Here is a 17,109-nt window from a genome sequence, read left to right on the forward strand (position 1 = left end):
ATGTGTGTGTATGTGTGTGTGTGTGTGTTTCTGTGTCTCTGTGTCCAAATTTCCCTCTTCTTTTGTTTTTCTTTGCAGGGAAAGACTTGCCCTGAGCTAACATGTTGTCAATCTTCCTTTTTTTTTTTTTTCCCTAAAGCCCCACTATGTGGCTGTATATTCTAGTTGTAAGTCCTTCTAGTTCTGCTATGTGAGCTGCCACCGCAGCATGGCTACTGACAGATGGGTGGTGTGGTTCCGCAACCGGGAAACAAACCTGAGCTGCTGAAATGGTGAAAGTGCCAGACTTTAACCACTAGGGCATCAGGACCGGCTCTCTCTCTCCTACTATAAGGACACCAGTCGTTGGATTCAAGCCCATCCAAATCCAGCATGAGTTCATCTTAATTTAACTGATTACATGTGCAAAGACCCTATTTCAAATTAAGTCATATTCTGAAGTTCTAGGTGAACATGAATTTTTGGGGGCCATGATTTATCCCAGGACACGTAGTAAGTGAATAGTTCTTTCGTGTTATTTTGTTTTATTAGCTCACCTTTCTGTTTAACAGTTCACATGGAGCCACAAGAAAATCCTGGGCTGTGTAGTGAGAAGGCAAAGGGAGAAAATGCAGAGAGAGCTGGTAGGGGAAGAGGCCAATGTCAGATTCTTACCCTTTTGCCTATGGCTGGTCCTATAACCAGATAAATAGTAAACCTTTATGTGTTTTGCTTTCTCACTAACTTGCTTGCTTTTTAAGTGGAGAATCCAAATGTTTGGTTAGGTTGATCAGTATCTTCCTTTTCTATTAGTAACACACATAAACTATTTGATGGGGAAGTGAAAGGATAAAATGAGTAATCCATTGGATGATTCATGTTATGTTTTGATGTCAAATCTTTTCTGTTTTCAAAAAATATATGATAAATTAATAGTAATTATGTGATTTTCTCATCTTTGAAGTCTAATGACATGAGTTATAACTGTTAAATTTGGTAACAAGAGAAAAATACTTCATTTCAACTATTTGCTAAAAAGGGGGAACCCTTATTTAAATAGTTCTATTTAGGAAATAGTTATTCTATTATTTTAAAGGGAAGAAAGGATGACAGATTCAAAATTAATTTTGCTAATAACATTATTTTGATTCTTTTTAGTAAAAAGCAATTGCTGAAGCTGGGAAAATGCCAAAAGTCTTTGTCATCCATTTTAAACAATATGCCAAGTGAAAAAATTTCATGAAATTTATATATCTACTGTTTGATTTCATGAATTGCTCATATTTTAGAAGCATTTTGATATGTCCCACTATTATCTGGTTTATAAAAACATGAGTTTATCTCCTTGAAGTATTGGCAATATTTAAACTTTTTTTAATTAAAAAAGTAGCATGAAGATATTTTTAAGTGAAGAAAGTGAATATAGCTGTTCTTTCTTTCTGTTTGCTTGTGCCTGATTTTACAAACATTGTGAAAGTACCTGCTACCTCCATCTTGAGTGCAGAAATAAAGATCTCCTGTGTACATAGAGCTTATTAACTCACAAGTCCTCATTCTGCTTGGTGAGATAACACTCCCTAATTTAAAATCCTGTTAAACAAAATACTTTTTGGGACAGAATGCTTTGTGGTTTAGTGACTCAACTCTCTCTCAGTGCTGGAAGCCTGGATTCTGTCAGTGCCACAAGAAAAAACTTGTTTTATATATCCCTGACAAGAAAAAAAAGTATTTATTTTATACCTATTGAGTACAGGTTATGGTGATAGAAGATGGTATGATTCTTAACTCCCAAAAATTGTATACATAATTGAACTGAGGAAATGATACTATGTGCATGGAAAACCTCATATGAACACCTAACAAATGATACTAAGTTGAACCTATGAAGTTATCATATTTGATTGGTTTTGACTTACAGAAATATTACTTCATAACGTCCAACCTAAAAGTTCCAAAACAGTTACTGTCACTCACCTGAATTTTGCACATCCTTAATGTATAAAGAGCTGTTGTGCACAAAGCCTATCCTGGGCCTGTCCCTCAGCGCTCACCTGGGGAAATGTGGGGCCAGTGACTTTTCCCGTAGAGCATTGTGCACCTGCTCTGTTGCCTATTGTCTTTTCCCCTCACTGTCCTTCTTCAGCTATACTTTTTCCACATGTGGGACTTTTTTATCATCCTCACTTTGTTTTGAATACTATCCTCTCCCTCTTTCTTTCTAGTCTTGGCCAAGGAAAAATCTCTCCCTTTTCCCTCACTTCTCTTCCTTCTCCTTTTTTCTTTCCCTTCTTTGTGTCCCCTTTCATTCCACTGTGAATCATGATCATGCAGTTGACGGCTGTAAAGCTGAAGAGAAAAGCTAGTGATACATTTGAATGCAGGAAAGGGAAAACCATGAGTTTTGCTGTGAAATTCGAAATAATAATAATCTAGATCTGGGAACAACAAAAGCCCCGTAAAACCACTTTATAATCTCTGGAAAATTCCCTAACCATCATCTGTTTCTAACTGAACCCGCTCTGTCTCAATAGTCCCTATTCCAAAAGAGATAATCTGCACTTGAGAAAAATAAATACTAGTTCTTGGACCATTTTATTGCCTTCTTGTTTTTTTAAACCGATATTGAAACATGATTCATGTTGGCATTCTTTTTCTTTTTGTTTTTGCTATAATGCACTATTTCAGCTACATGAAGTTGACTTATAAGGGCTTATCTGGGAATCAAACCACCATTTATATATTGTATTTATAGGATAATAAATCAATTACCTTAAAAAAACGTTTTGGAACATGACTGTTTTCGGAATTTCCTTTAGTATAAACTGGATAGCTAAGGGATGAGGAAACCCAAGATTCATTACAATCAGGGAAGTGCCTGAGGCAGTGAATTTTGAAATTAGGTTCAATGGAATTTGATAGCCAAAGATTGCAAAGAGGAGAGGGGAGAGTTAATAGGAAACCCAAGCAAAGATATAGAAATAATGAAGCAAGTTGCTTATAACAGGAAGGCAGACAAATCCCCCTAACCACAACTGAAGTTTGGAGAGAGGCGAGGATAGAGTTAGAGCAGTACTGGGGTACCCCTTCAAGGGGGGCATTGGAGGCTGACATTTGGAGCATGTCACTAGCATCACCATAAGGACAACTTTATTAAGCTAGGTGCGGAGCGGGGACACAGTGATAATCTCTTCTTGCCTTATATACCTTAAAAGATTTCAGTTCATGAAACTGAGATGATAAATACAGTCTGTTCTCAGATCCAGCTTCCTAGCCTTCCATTGTCTTCAGTCAGCAAATCTGTATTCTTGTTGTGTCCATAGTATGTAAAGCATTGTTACTTCTTGTTAGAAATGACTTTTAATTAGTTTTCTTTTGTAACATTAGCTCCAGTTACAGACACTAATTGAACTCATTCATTAAGCAAATGATGACAATTCTAGTCACTACAAAAGGATGTGTCAAGGAGGCATTGAGCAACTCTGGTCCCTTGTGGAGTTTACCCACCTGGTGCAGGTGGATGGGGGAAGCCAAAGATGTGATTCAGGCAATTATGTACTAATTACTGAGCATTTTACATTAATCACTGAATGACTGCCAGGTGTTTGGAAATTGAGTATGTCAAACATGATGAAATTGACAGTTATGAAAGTTAATGTAAAAAGCTAACCTCCATAAGAATTATGTAGAAAAAGTAAAAAAAAAAAATAGAGACTCTTATATTTTAAAATAATTTCTTTAGTTTCACATTATCATCAAAGGGCATTTGCTCTAAGCACCATATTATGTGTGGGAATGTTTTAGATGTCTTACAAGTAACATTTAAAGACTCAATCCTCACTTCTGGGTTTATGAGATTTATGAGACCACCATATAGTAAGAATATATTGAGGAGAGCTTTTAAATCTCTGAAGTATAGCTGTGAGAATTTTGAGAGTAACTGATTTGTAGGAAAAGTAAGCATCTGTGAGTTCAGGAAATATGGTAAATGCTAAAAATTTTTGATACAAGGTACAGTTACACAATTTCTCTTGAAACTTTATTGCTTCTAAAAATGCTATGAAGTAATAATATTTGCAACAGTGCAAGTGTTATCAAAGCTCAGGATTGATGAAGGTAATTCGTTGAGTGTCTGGAAGAACTGAGGACAGGGAAGTTCGGTGCCAGGTTCTTTAGGGACCCCAGAATTTCGTGGACTGTTACTGACAGTTGTTGGCACCAGAGTTCTTTTGGACCATGAGATAGGTGGGGCAAAGGTAAACAAAGGAAGCAGATGATGCGTATTAAAGGTGCTATAAACTCAACCTCAAAGTGTGTGACATCACCACTGACTTCTGGAAGATAGCAGCAGACAGACCGGCCTATCATGCAACTGTTGTGGTTACAAAGAGGTGCTTTTGAACCAAAGCTTTATATTGACATTATTTGAAACAGTCATAAACAGCAGCAGGTTCTGTAAGCAGCTGCTGTGGTCATGAGTCAAACCATCTTTGCACAAGGGGCTTTGTATTCACTCACCCAGTAAACACTGAACATCTTTGATGTGACAGATGTGGTTATATGCTGTGGCTGAAACAGAGGGAATCATACACGTGAGCCCTTAAAAAGCTTACTGTCTGAGATGAGAGAAAGAGACATCAATGATCATATTGAAGCTAAAATATAGCAAAATTGTCTGTAATATAGGGTGTGTAAGGGAGCTATATTTGAAAAGGCAGACTGGGTCTACATACTAGACTATGAAGTCAGGTCTTTATTCTGTACAGCACGCTGAACCATCTAATGATTTGCAAACAAGAGAGTACATTAGGAAGATCAACCTGTGTATAATGTTAGAATGGCTTAACAGGGGTGCAGGAGAGACTAGAGAGCAGAGAATAGCTGGGAAGCTCTCTACATTGAAGAGATAATGAAGTCCAAAACTAGGATAGTGGTCGTTGGAGTGGAAAAGGGTAGATGGATGTCATACTGGTGAGGTGGAAGCAACACATTTCGTGTGTTTATAACTGTCACCTCACCCCTTCCTCCTCCAAAGGATTTGCAGTACTTTGTATCCAAATAACAGTGTAAATAGGTGAAGATCAGTAAGTTCATGGCTAACACCCTTCTCAGCTTTCCTGAAATATGTCTGACAAAGAGGTCTTATGTGGCTGTGTCTTGAGTGTCTCTCAAAGCAGGCTCAGGTGTGATGACAAAAGGCTCCTGACCAGTGATCAGAGGAGGGTGTTGGGAGCAGGAGAGCCCAGGAATGACCCCCGAGAGTTGTCCCTGGTGACTTAGGGCTCGTATTCTATCCTTGTGCCTATAACCACATGCTGCCAGGCTTCCTGCCCCTTGCCTGCTCTGTGGTAATATAATCACCACTAGCTTTGTTTTGAGTTGCAAAGGATAGCAATTTAAAATACTCTCTCTTGCATTATTAATTTGTTATTTATGAGGTTAGTAAGGTCATTAGACAGACTTTCTTTGGGGATTATATATGCCATCAAAAGAAAAGCTACATTTTCTCTTCTGTGCCATTAGATTATAGGCATTTGAGTAGCCTTAAAAGGAAAATACCCAGCAATCAAGAACACTTCTTTTATATTTTGACAACTGAAAACTAAACTTGTCTAACTCGGATGTTAAAAAGAGAAGATGGAAAAATGCCACAATCTTCAACTCCTCTAACTGAGAGCATGTGCAATCCTGCCTGAAACATGAGACTCCTTACAAACCTGAGCCTTTCCTGGAGACACAGACCTCAGTGCCTCAGTTCTCCTGGGTTTGGGGCGATGGTCCCCCAGGTTGTTTTGGTCTCTGGTCCTCTGCTTTTGCCCAGAATGAGATCCTTTCTTCCTTTGGGACCAATGCTAACAAAGCCAAACTTTATTGAGCCCAGCCTGGTTCTGGGGAGCTTCATAGTTTGTTAATCATGGAGAGTGATCCCAAAGGACCAAAATTTACATATTATTGGTGCTGAGATAACTTGGTTAAGTTTCACAGCCTCTGTAGCACGCAAAGGCTAGATTTCACAATATGGAATTATTATGCCAAAGGTCTCCAGCCTTTGTTGGAGAGAAGGTGATCTGCATTCCAGTGCTCAGATATGAGGGGATCTTGGACGTTTCTGCCCCACACAGCACATTGGAAGATGGCCCACAGCATTCAAGCTGCCATTTTAATACGTCAAGGGGCCCAGTAAGTTGGAGGCTGACTGAACCAGGGAATGCTACTTTTTTGAAGAAACACTGCTAAAAAGGATGAGTAGATGGATGCTCTTGTGCAACCACTAGGTGGCAGAGTTTCTGCATTAAAAGCTGTTACCATTTGGTGGCGCTAAGTACTTGTATTAATGATGTAGTATTCTTTATATGGCTAAAATTCTGATAATGTTTTGGATTTTTTAAAACTCGAATGAGCATAGAAAATTTTATTCATTTCTCCATCCAACTGGGAATTTTGTGATCATGAAACTCATCTGCAGAGAATTTGAAATGAGTCTTGAACTGGGAGTCAGGTGGGTTCTCTACCCCCAACTCTGCCATTAATTAGCCCTGTGACCTTGAACAATGAATGTCTTTGAGCCTCAATGAGCTCATCTGCAGAAGGAGATGGTTGGGTCACTAGATTATCTCTAAGGTATCTTCCAATTCAGACATTCTCATTTCTATATCATTTCTTGGTTGAGCCTGATAAATAAGCTAGCTCAAGGTAAAACCCACATGATACCTAGTAAGTTATTATCAGGAAATGTCAACTGACATTCATATGCATAATTTAAATAGCTGATACTTATTGAGTGCCTACCATGTGCTGGTACTAGGCTAAGCATTTTATGAATATTAGCTAATTTAATTCTCATGACAATCCAATTCTTATCCCCATTTTGCAGATGAGAAAACTGAGGCTTAGAGAAGTTAAGTAACTAGCCCAAGATCACATAGGTAATGGCTAGACTGGTATGATTTGAAATCTGTGTGTAGAGCTATATTTCATCTTTATTCAGCTGAAAAAATATAAATTTGAATACAACATTGCTTCTGAAAGAAAAATCCATTCTGTAAATCCAAAACTGTGGTGTTTTTGTTTTTTTTTTCCCTGGAGATGGGACAGATTTACATGGCTCTATGGTCACACTGTCATTAGATGCCTCTTTTTGAACCTCAGCATAGAAGCCTGACTTTTAGTTCCATGCATGTGGGTAACCAGCAGGCCCAGAGTCCTGTCAGTCTCATGGTTTCTCAGAGCCAATGTCTCTTCCGATCTGTGATGTAATCTCTAGGCCTTTCCGGTCTAGAATTATCTGATGGTGTGTGTCTGTAATCTGATACATGGTCTAATGTGAGCAGGACAGAAGTTACTCAGTCAATGGTAGCTCTCCACCATGTAGCAGTTGCCGCGAAGAAATCCTACACTTACTGTTAGTGCTGTTTGCTAGTGAATTGAAAGCTTTCTCCCTTTCTCTGTGGGCAGTAAACTTATGTAGCCTTACAACCACTGCCTTGATGCAGAAGAGTGGTTCTCATATCTGGTGTTTTAAGTTCTCTTGAGTAAATAATTCAGTGCAGAGGGAGGCACTTTTGATAACTTTTGAATCACAATTCCAGGGCTTGGTGGAACACACTAATAATTCTTTGAGTAGACAATAGATGGCAGTACAGCATCAATTGATACCCTATAATTAAAACTAAACTTTAACTTTTGTGTCGCATTTTCTTGTTTTACATGTACGTTGTCTCTGAAGCTAGAATTATTAAAGAAACTCATTTAACTTGCTTTATGTTGGGCTACACATATTAAAATGCATGAGGAACAACTTGATGGAGTAGACCAAGTTAGGAAAACCTCAGGCAGATTTATAGGACTCAAATGAGGCTTAAGTTTCAAGGGCCACTCCCAAGGCCTTAGGAGAGGCTAGTGCTATAAATTTTGAAAAAGTCAGATATTTTGTTTTTCTTAAAGAGGGCACTCCAAATTATATAAGCTTCAAGCCTCACAAAGCTTGGATTTGTCTAGAAATAACCATGTGGCTCTTTTAACTTACAAATGGGTAAACAATCTTGCCATTATTAATTTTGTACCAACTTGATCTCCAGGGAGAAGGGCTATCTGGTTTTTAAAAGAAGCCAAATAAAAAAGAAACACAGAGAATAACTGAATGAGCTGGCAAATACTCCACTTATGTATGAGTCTGAGTAAAATGAAGTACTTAACACTAAAACTCTTTCACTTCTGGCAGCCTAGTATCTGTGCTAAGAAGGGAAGTTCAGATTACAATTAGCAAATTAATGAATTATCCTCTCCTAAAGCTCCAGGACAGTATGGCAGCATTTGGGAGATTTTATTTTATTTTTGTCTTTTTTTTAACCCAAGAAGTGTTGTCCTGAGAAAGACGCCAGTAGTGGCTGTCCACAAAGGAAACTGTATTTCCATTTACGAATCTTACATTTCTCACCAGGGAACCAAGCTTAGCCTTTCTTATGACCACCTATAGCCTTCTTATCAGGAGTTAAACTACGCTTTACCCTGTGGAAAAGAAAAATTAGCAAACTTTCCAACTGGTCCTTCCCGATGCAAACACTTATTAAGGTTGGCTTTTAGGCTAGGGAGGTTTATCTATGTCTAGCCCCACATGTAGCCAGCCCTGGTGATCCAATGGTTAAGATTTGATGCTCTCACCACCCATGGCCCAGGTTCGTTTCCCCATCAGGGAACCACACCACCCATCTGTTGGTTGTCATACTGTGGCAGCTGTGTGTTGCTGTGATGCTGAAAGCTATGCCACCAGTATTTCACACACCAGCAGGGTCACCCATGGTGGACAGGTTTCAGCAGAGCTTCTAGTCTAAGACAGACTAGGAAGAAAGACACGGCCACCCACTTCTGAAAAAAATTTGCCATGAAAACCCTGTGACCAGCAGTGGAGCATTATCAGGTATAGCGCTGGAAGGTGAGAGGATGGAGCAAAAAGACTGGGCAGGGTTCTGCTCTGCTGTGCATGGGGTCGCTAGGAGTCGGAATAGACTCGAGGGCACTAACCACAGCAAAGTTCTGTATGTAACTGTTACTCAGAATTAACATATCACTGCCCACTTGATGAGCCCCTGTGTCTACTAGACCTTAATATCCTTGAGAGCAGGGAGTGGGTTTGTTCATCTTGTGTACTTTGATGTATGATATATAGTGAGAGATCTAAAAATGCTTGCTAAAAAAATTAATGCTAGACTCTGTTCAAAAGTTAACTTAGGGCCTAGGGACCTATTTTTTCTGTGTAGTGTCTTGTGAAGATTGTGTTTCAGGGGACAAACTTGTGCAATAAGTTTGCTGTGAGTACAAGTTCTGTGTCTGACACTAGAGAGGACCTAGAAAATGCTCATGGGATGGCCTGAACCATAGAGTGGGTGAGAAGCTGTCCTGAAGTTGGGCTCTGTTTGTGAAGCCCTCTCAGCCCACACATCTCGTGTCCTGGAGCCAACTTTGAAATAATGGCACCTGTGACCAGGTGCACAGCATACTGCCTGGATCTGGGTCAGGAGGAAAGGGAAGTCAGCCAACATCTCATCATCCTCCTCCCCTCGAAGGGAGGTCAGAGGTTATTGGCTGTACCACAAACACTCAGCATTTCGTGTTTCAGAATTATGGGTGAAGCAAGGACCTTCCCTGGACTCTCTGTAAGAGTCCTGCTCTTCCTCTGGCCATCGAGAAACTAAACCTACCTTCCATCTGGGAGATCGTGACCCCGCACATACAGAATTGACTCTTGAAGAGCATGCCAAGTTTTGTTAGTTCATCCCCAAATCAGGAGGGCAAGTAGGCTCCCTGGGTTTGACATGCTATGAGGGAAAAATCATGAAAGTTTCTGCTTTGATAACTCAAATTCAGTCATGAATATATATCGACTCTACTTCTCCCAACAGTGTAGTAAGTGTGGAGAATATATTTCAAGGCAAAGTTAGGGAGGTGATATGACCACACCAGCATCCGTTTCCACTCCCTCCGCTTCTCCTTTTTTCCCAGTAGAATCCCACTTTGTTCAGTTGCCTACTCTCTGCACAGGGATGTCCTTCAGGTCCCGACCTAATGGGGTAGGTCCAGTGATTGGTCTGGTACAGGATGAGACATGAAGAGGAGTCTGCTAGGTGATTTCTGGGGAAGACTTCCTCACTTCTAAGAGAAGTACACAGAAAGAGATCATCTTTCAGCCTCTGGAATTATCATACCTATGTGTCATGACCAGAACTGTAGCAGCCACTGAATTTAGCAGCAACTGAATAAGCTGATTAAGCCAACTCAGTCCACCCATCTTGTTTTAGATATGGTAATAAATTTCATTTTTGATTAGGCTTCTGTGACTTGGACTTTATGTTACTTGCAGACAAAAGGATCCTATACAATAGGCAGGGATTGGATCACAAGCAAAATATATAGAAAGAGCACCCTTGCCAGCTTTTAATCACACAGTACGTCTCAGTATCTTCTAGCAGGAGGAGAGAAGTCCTTTTTGGGTGCCCACTTCCAACAGTATAAAGCTTAGGAAGCACACATAGTTCACATTTATCTCTGTACCCTCTAGATTCATTCAATGTGCATGTGTATTTTTCTCCAAAAAAGAAAAATATTAGAAGTGGCAGATTTCCTCTACATTTCTGGCTTACTTTTACAATTTGTAAGGCTGCAATGGTTATATCGCATTTCAGTTTTCAAGTCCTAGCGGGCTTTTCTTGCGCGTTCCTCCTCTTGGCTTATTTGCTAGCAGAGGGACAAGATGTGCATGGTGGGTTAGGTCAGGACAATTAGTAAAAACCAGTCGTGAGGCAAAAACACATCCGTGTTGAGACTATAACACCATCTCAACTTTGAGGTACTTTTCAGTTGTTATCTAAGTTCCCCTGTGCTACGCCTGTTTCTCTATTCCTTCATACATACAGAGTTGCCTCAAAGGCAAACGTCAGCACTTTCTTTCAGAGGGTGTGAATGTATTTCCACAATGTCTTACATATGGCATAAAATGTTGCAGGAAGGAAACGGTTCAGAGTGGTTACTTATGCAGAATGAAATTGTGATAGGGCTAAGAAATTATTTTTTATTTCAGTTCCCTTTGATACTGAGTGAATTATCTTTACTGTATACAAGCATTACTTTTATAGTACAAAACTGGGGGGAAGACAAAAAGAAGTTATTGCTGCTAATACAACTTCACATTTTATGTAATACGAAGCATCATGTTTTCCAAAATAAAGATATACACAATACAGTTCCTCAAATTATGCCCATATATATCTCTCTGGCTGGCATTACCACATTGATTTCTGTCTCCCTGCCCCTCTGAAGTGTACTTTACCCTAGTTATCTTTTTATTGGCACATTGTAGAAATTCCACAAAAGCGTGTATTTCTTCTGCAAAATATTAAAGCCTTGGATTTTTTGGTTTTCTTTCCACTTCATTAGCATTCTTCATTCAAAGCCCTTGTCCTGCTCCAGTATCTTTATCCCAGCCTTAATTATATGCTTAAGAAAAATATCAATCCTTGCATCAATTATGATGCTCAGCTGCAGATAACAGAGAACATCCAACTCAAAATGGCTTAAAGAATAGGGCATTTGTGATGTAACACAGCAAGAACTCCAGAGCCAGGGCAGGTCTAGGATTGGCAAATTCAGCAATTCAACAACATATTTGAAGACTCAAGTTGATCTCATATTTCTGCCCTCCTTTCTCTTCCATCTATTCTCCTTAGGCTAATGCCATTCATGGTCCCAAGATGGCTATCACATTCAGCACATGCAGGATGTCACTGGCCTGCAGGGAAGAAGAACTACTTCTTTCTGTAAACCTTCGTGTAAGAGAAAAACCTTCCCTGATTCCTTCAGCAGATGTCCTTCACATCTCAGTGGCCAGAATTGCACCAGATAAGTAGGGCAAAGTACACTTTAGAGGGTCAGAGAGACCTAAATCAATGGGAAATACCAGCAAGAAAGAGATGTATGGGCATATCCCCAAATCAGTTACTGGTGGGGGGAATGGGACACCAGGATTAGACCAGTATTGATTGATTGCCAGGGCTGGAAGCAGCTTCCTCTGAGGCACATGGAGAATGCATATCTGAATGAAATCAGGGATATTAGCAAAGAAAATGTGTTTGGGGGGTAGCGAAACTGGAGGTTTGGATAAAGGAAATTTTTGGGGGTAGGCAACCACCAGAGTCTGCTGGAACACTTTTTCTCCCTTCATTGGTTTCCATTTCTTTTAAATCAGTAAACATTATAATCCTGGGAACAGTTCCCTTTTCCTGGCATTGCCTAGTTCCCTCCCTTAACGGTGATTCAGTTCCCACTTTATTTCCAATGTTCAGGAAACTTACAAATTTCTTGTTTTCTTTTCTTAGAGCAATGACAGTAGAGCAACCATTAAATCATAAAATGAAATTGAATTGCTTTCATGACAAAATCTGTCTTTCCATGTAGCTATTTACCTACCTATCTCTAATTTGTGTTTGGCATAGGGTTTAAAAGGATTCTGTCAGCCACATGGTGAAGTCATCAAAGTTTATTTATAAATGAGTTATGAGAGTACCAAATTATCTGCAATCCTGTGTTGGTTTTGAAGAATGATTCATTATTTTGGCTGATTGGAAATATACACAGAGAAACGTGCCTTTGGGTTTCTTGAGTTTCCAGCATTCCTGATAGGTTGTTGACATAACTGTATTTCCACTCTTTACAGAGCTTCAGAAGTCGTGGATGGAGGCCATGTGGCTCAGGAACTCCAGGAATTTACATTGCACTGTGGGGAATCCCAGTTCTTTCACACCACCAGTGAGGAGCCTGGTCCTTTACCTACAGAGTCCGGAATGTTCAAAAAGGTAATGCTTTATTTCCAGTATTTGGCTCCCATGAATATTTGTATTTGGCTTTAATGAATTAAAACATTATAAAATAACCCCGTCTAATTGAAAAACATACTTAAAACGAATGTGGATGTTTTGTAAAAAGGGCATTATATATCAAAGCACCCTGACAATAAATAATGAGTCTCAAGGGATGAGCTTGAATCTTTGCTCCATGCTGTCTTCAGATGTTCTTCCTCATTGTCATGGGTACCTTTTGTCTGCCTTTTTTCTTTTTACACGGGCTGTGCTGTAACTCTAAGGTACACAAAGTTAAGATGACATCAATATTTGGAATTTGTGGTTCTTTTCCATAAAAAGCATTTATATGACTTCCTACTGTAAAGCATTTAGAGTTATTATTATATCAACAGTTACTTGTTAATATCCAGATGTTTGCACAGAAAGTTCTGACTTTATTATATTGTCTTGAAAAGAAAAGCTTTCCGCAAGGTGGGAGATAGAGAAGTGTATACATGTTAACCACATTTGTTCATTCATGAAAGACATTACTCACGTACTTGTCTGCAGGTGGAAAAGTAGAATGATATCTTCAGTCATAGTGTGAGAGCTGGTTTAGCTGCCAGGCCTTGCAGGTTGCATAATACGTTTCTTGTTACCACTTATTATAAGATCAGTGAGGGTTAGTAGTGAAAGATATTTTGTCATGCAAGAAATCCTCTTCCCCAGAAAAGAAATTTGCTTTAATAGTGCTATATATTAGAAATAAAAAAATTGCTTAGTGTAAGATGAAAAGTTTTGGAGATTGGATGTATAACAATGTGAATGTACTTAAACATTGCTGAACTGTACACTTAATGTTGTTAAGATGGTAAATTTTATGTCATGTGTATTTTACCGCAGTTAAAAATAAAAATGAAAAGAATTAGTGATGGAAAGCGGTAAAAAAAGGACGTGGTGAAATTATTGGCTCATATTTTGTATTTTATTAGAACATGACAAAAGGAGGTAGGGAAATTCAACACAGAATGCTTTCTATCTCAAAATAGCATGATCTCAATCAGAGTGCCAGAAATATAAAATTAACTTATAAAATGTTAAAATAAAAAATCAAATTTAAATTAAAAAAATTAAATAACCTGGCTTACTGTAATTTATGCTTACATTCAAATTGGTTTCACATTTTGTTCTTCTTTCTTTATAAGAAATAGTTTATAATTGTAAACAAAACCTGATAAATCTGGTGACTGGCCCTAACTAGAGTTTTCAGTTGTTTCCTACATCTGTCCTTTAATAAATTAAAATAAAAATAATTCTGTAAGTATCATGCCATTAAATATCCTGTGATGTTTACCAAAGTCCAGGAAAGAGTTGGTGACAGCATTCAGAGTTGGAGCAAAAAATAAATTCCCAAGAGGGATGGCGGTGAAGGGTCTGCAGTGCCCCCTCCCTTGGTTTGCAGTCCAGCAACAGTCATGTCGTCGTCACAGAACTGACATCCCATCTGGACCTGGTCTCTCGACCCTTGCTCGCTCTCCTGGGCCGCAGTCAAGGCACCCTGGGCACCAGACAGCCCACAGGAGAGGCCGAGCCAGAGAGTCATACTGCGAGGGCTGGCAGGGGGAAGGAGGCCAGTCAGAACACCTGGGAAAGGCAGAGGCTTGGAGCCAGAAACAGATGAACTGCGAACCCAGTGGAGGAAGGGAGCCAGCGCAGATAGAGGAGAAAGGCAGGAACTTGAGGAAGGGAGAAAGCAGAGGCAGAGTGTCATTCTGGCCATGCTGTCTCCAAGTGTCACCTGAAATGGGGTCAGCCAGGCACCGCCTGTACTCTCTGCCTGTACCACGCCCTCCCCCTGAGAGATGGTCAAATACCCGCAACAAGAAGAACTGGCTCTGGGGGTCCACTTCTGGATCTGCCTGTGGTCTCTCTCTCTCTTGCTCTCTCTCTCTCTTTCCCTGCCCTCTCTCCCGCTCCATCATCCCTCTTTCTTACTCCTGCTCTCTCTGGGCTCTGGCTCTCTTGGTCTTTCTCATCTGCTTATTCTCCTAGATCTGGGAGAAGGGAAGAGGCAGTGGAGCAGACTTTCTCTTCCCTTCTGATGTGCTCTCAATTTTACGTCTCTTGAGATCACGGCCAAGAAGAGTAACTGGACCATTCTCAGCAGTGTGAGACACCTGCACACCGCCACCCTGGCCAGTATTATTAGGAGTTAACAAAAGTTAATTCCACTTAGATTCTGGGTGGTTCATACCTACAGGGAGTGCCGGGGTGCCAGGACACCTCCCATACCTTCCAAAGTACCCTTCCCTTAGTCAACTCTCTGCAAGGAGCCTGGTCATTTCCTGTGAGATTCAGAAGATTTAAGAGCAATTATATCAGGACCACCCTTGGCGTCTTTCCCAGGCTGGAGGCCATACATTCTTCTTAAGATCCCTGAGTTGATCTAGCACTCAAAGTTATATCTACTTATTCAAATGAATGTTTAAACTTTTTATTTGCATTAAAGTTATTTGCCTTTCCCAAAACAACCAGAATTTATTCACTCTCTATATTTGTTCTGTACATTCTATGCTATTGTATTTGTTTATTTGTTTAACATGCTGTTAAAATTCCTTAAACATTCCTTAAAGCTGACGATGATATATTGAATCCTTCAATTAAAATAAGAAAACATTTACAATACCTGCTTGTGTAAACGGAAATATGAATTTATAATTATAAAGATAATATGGCCTCTCAAACACATATACATCAACTAGGAAAAAAAGCGTAACTAAAAATCAAAACAAGAATACTAGAACTTAAATCTTACATGAGAAAAGTCATCAGAGATTTTATATTTATTTATACAAATAATTTTTCCTTTAAACAGCTGCATAAAACCTTTAGTCAGTTTTAGAGTAGAAGATATGTTTATGTAAAATGTATTTATAAAAGACCATTTTTTCATGTAAAAGAAAAGAATAAGGAAGTAGTATCATTAAATGAAACATATTATGTATCATATGTGACAAACATGTTGAATAATTCTTTCTTTGCATGTAAAAGAAGATTAACATTGTAGATGATTATATGTTTTGCTGTATTTATTTTCACGTTTTATATTTATTATGTCATATTTACAGCATAATTAATTTTATAAGTGAAAATGTCTTGATTCTGCTACATTTCAAAATATTTCCAGAATGTGAAGGAACACCTTTTATTAATTAAAGCATTTCTTTAAGGAAATTGAACAAGAATACTGAGCAATGTATTGCTAATTAAAATTCACATCTTCGAAGAGGGCAATTACCTTAATGAGAATTCCAATGATTTCTAGTATAAAAATCTTTTAATCCCTCTTCAATTCTAATCACTTATTTTTTTTTTTTAGTTTGTTTTGCTCCGTTCTTTTTTTTTTTAATGATTTTTTTTATTGAGTTATTGATAGGTTACAATCTTGTGAAATTTCAATTGTACATTAATGTTTGTCAGTCATGTTGTAGGTGCACCACTTCACCCTTTGTGCCCACCCCCCACCCCACCTTTCCCCTGGTATCCACTAAACTGTTCTTGGTCCATAGTTTTAAATTACTCATATGAGTGGAGTCATACACAGATTATCTTTCTCTTGCTGGCTTATTTCACTTAACATAATTCTCTCAAGGTCCATCCATGTTATTGCAAATGGAATGATTTTGTTCTGTTTTGCAGCTGAGTAGTATTCCATTGTATATATGTACCACATCTTCTTTATCCATTCGTCTGTTGATGGGCACTTAGGTTGCTTCCACGTCTTGGCTATTGTAAACAGTGCTGCAATAAACATTGGGGTGCACAGGACTTTTGGGATTGCTGACTTCAAGCTCTTTGGATAAATACCCAGTAGTGGGATGGCTGGATCGTATGGTAGTTCTATTTTTAGTTTTTTGAGGAATCTCCATACTGTTTTCCATAGTGGCTGCACCAGTTTGCATTCCCACCAGCAGTGTATGAGGGTTCCTTTTTCTCCGCAACCTCTCCAACATTTGTTGCTATTAGTTTTAGATATTTTTGTCATTCTAACGGGTGTAAGGTGATATCTTAGTGTAGTTTTGATTTGCATTTCCCTGATGATCAGCGATGATGAGCATCTTTTCATGTGCCTATTGGCCATCAGTATATCTTCTTTGGAGAAATGTCTGTTCATGTCTCCAGCCCATTTTTTGATTGGGTTGTTTGATGTTTTGTTGTTGAGTTGCGAGAGTTCTTTATATATTATGGATATTAAGCCTTTGTCAGATATATGACTTGCAAATATTTTTTCCCAGTTAGTGGG

The 17,109-nt window shown here is 39.0% G+C and overlaps 1 protein-coding gene across 1 annotated transcript in view; it reads left to right on the forward strand.

Annotated features, from left to right (window-relative positions):
* The window catches only part of CRYBG1 (crystallin beta-gamma domain containing 1), a 190,305-nt gene that overhangs the window by 60,869 nt on the left and 112,327 nt on the right, over positions 1–17,109 (forward strand). Inside the window, exon 2 of the mRNA XM_014860821.3 lies at positions 12,683–12,821. Coding sequence (XP_014716307.2) covers positions 12,683–12,821 — 139 coding nt within the window. The remainder of the gene's footprint in view (positions 1–12,682; positions 12,822–17,109) is intronic.

This window comes from Equus asinus, chromosome 24, assembly GCF_041296235.1.
Source record: "Equus asinus isolate D_3611 breed Donkey chromosome 24, EquAss-T2T_v2, whole genome shotgun sequence".
Classification (NCBI taxonomy): domain Eukaryota; kingdom Metazoa; phylum Chordata; class Mammalia; order Perissodactyla; family Equidae; genus Equus; species Equus asinus.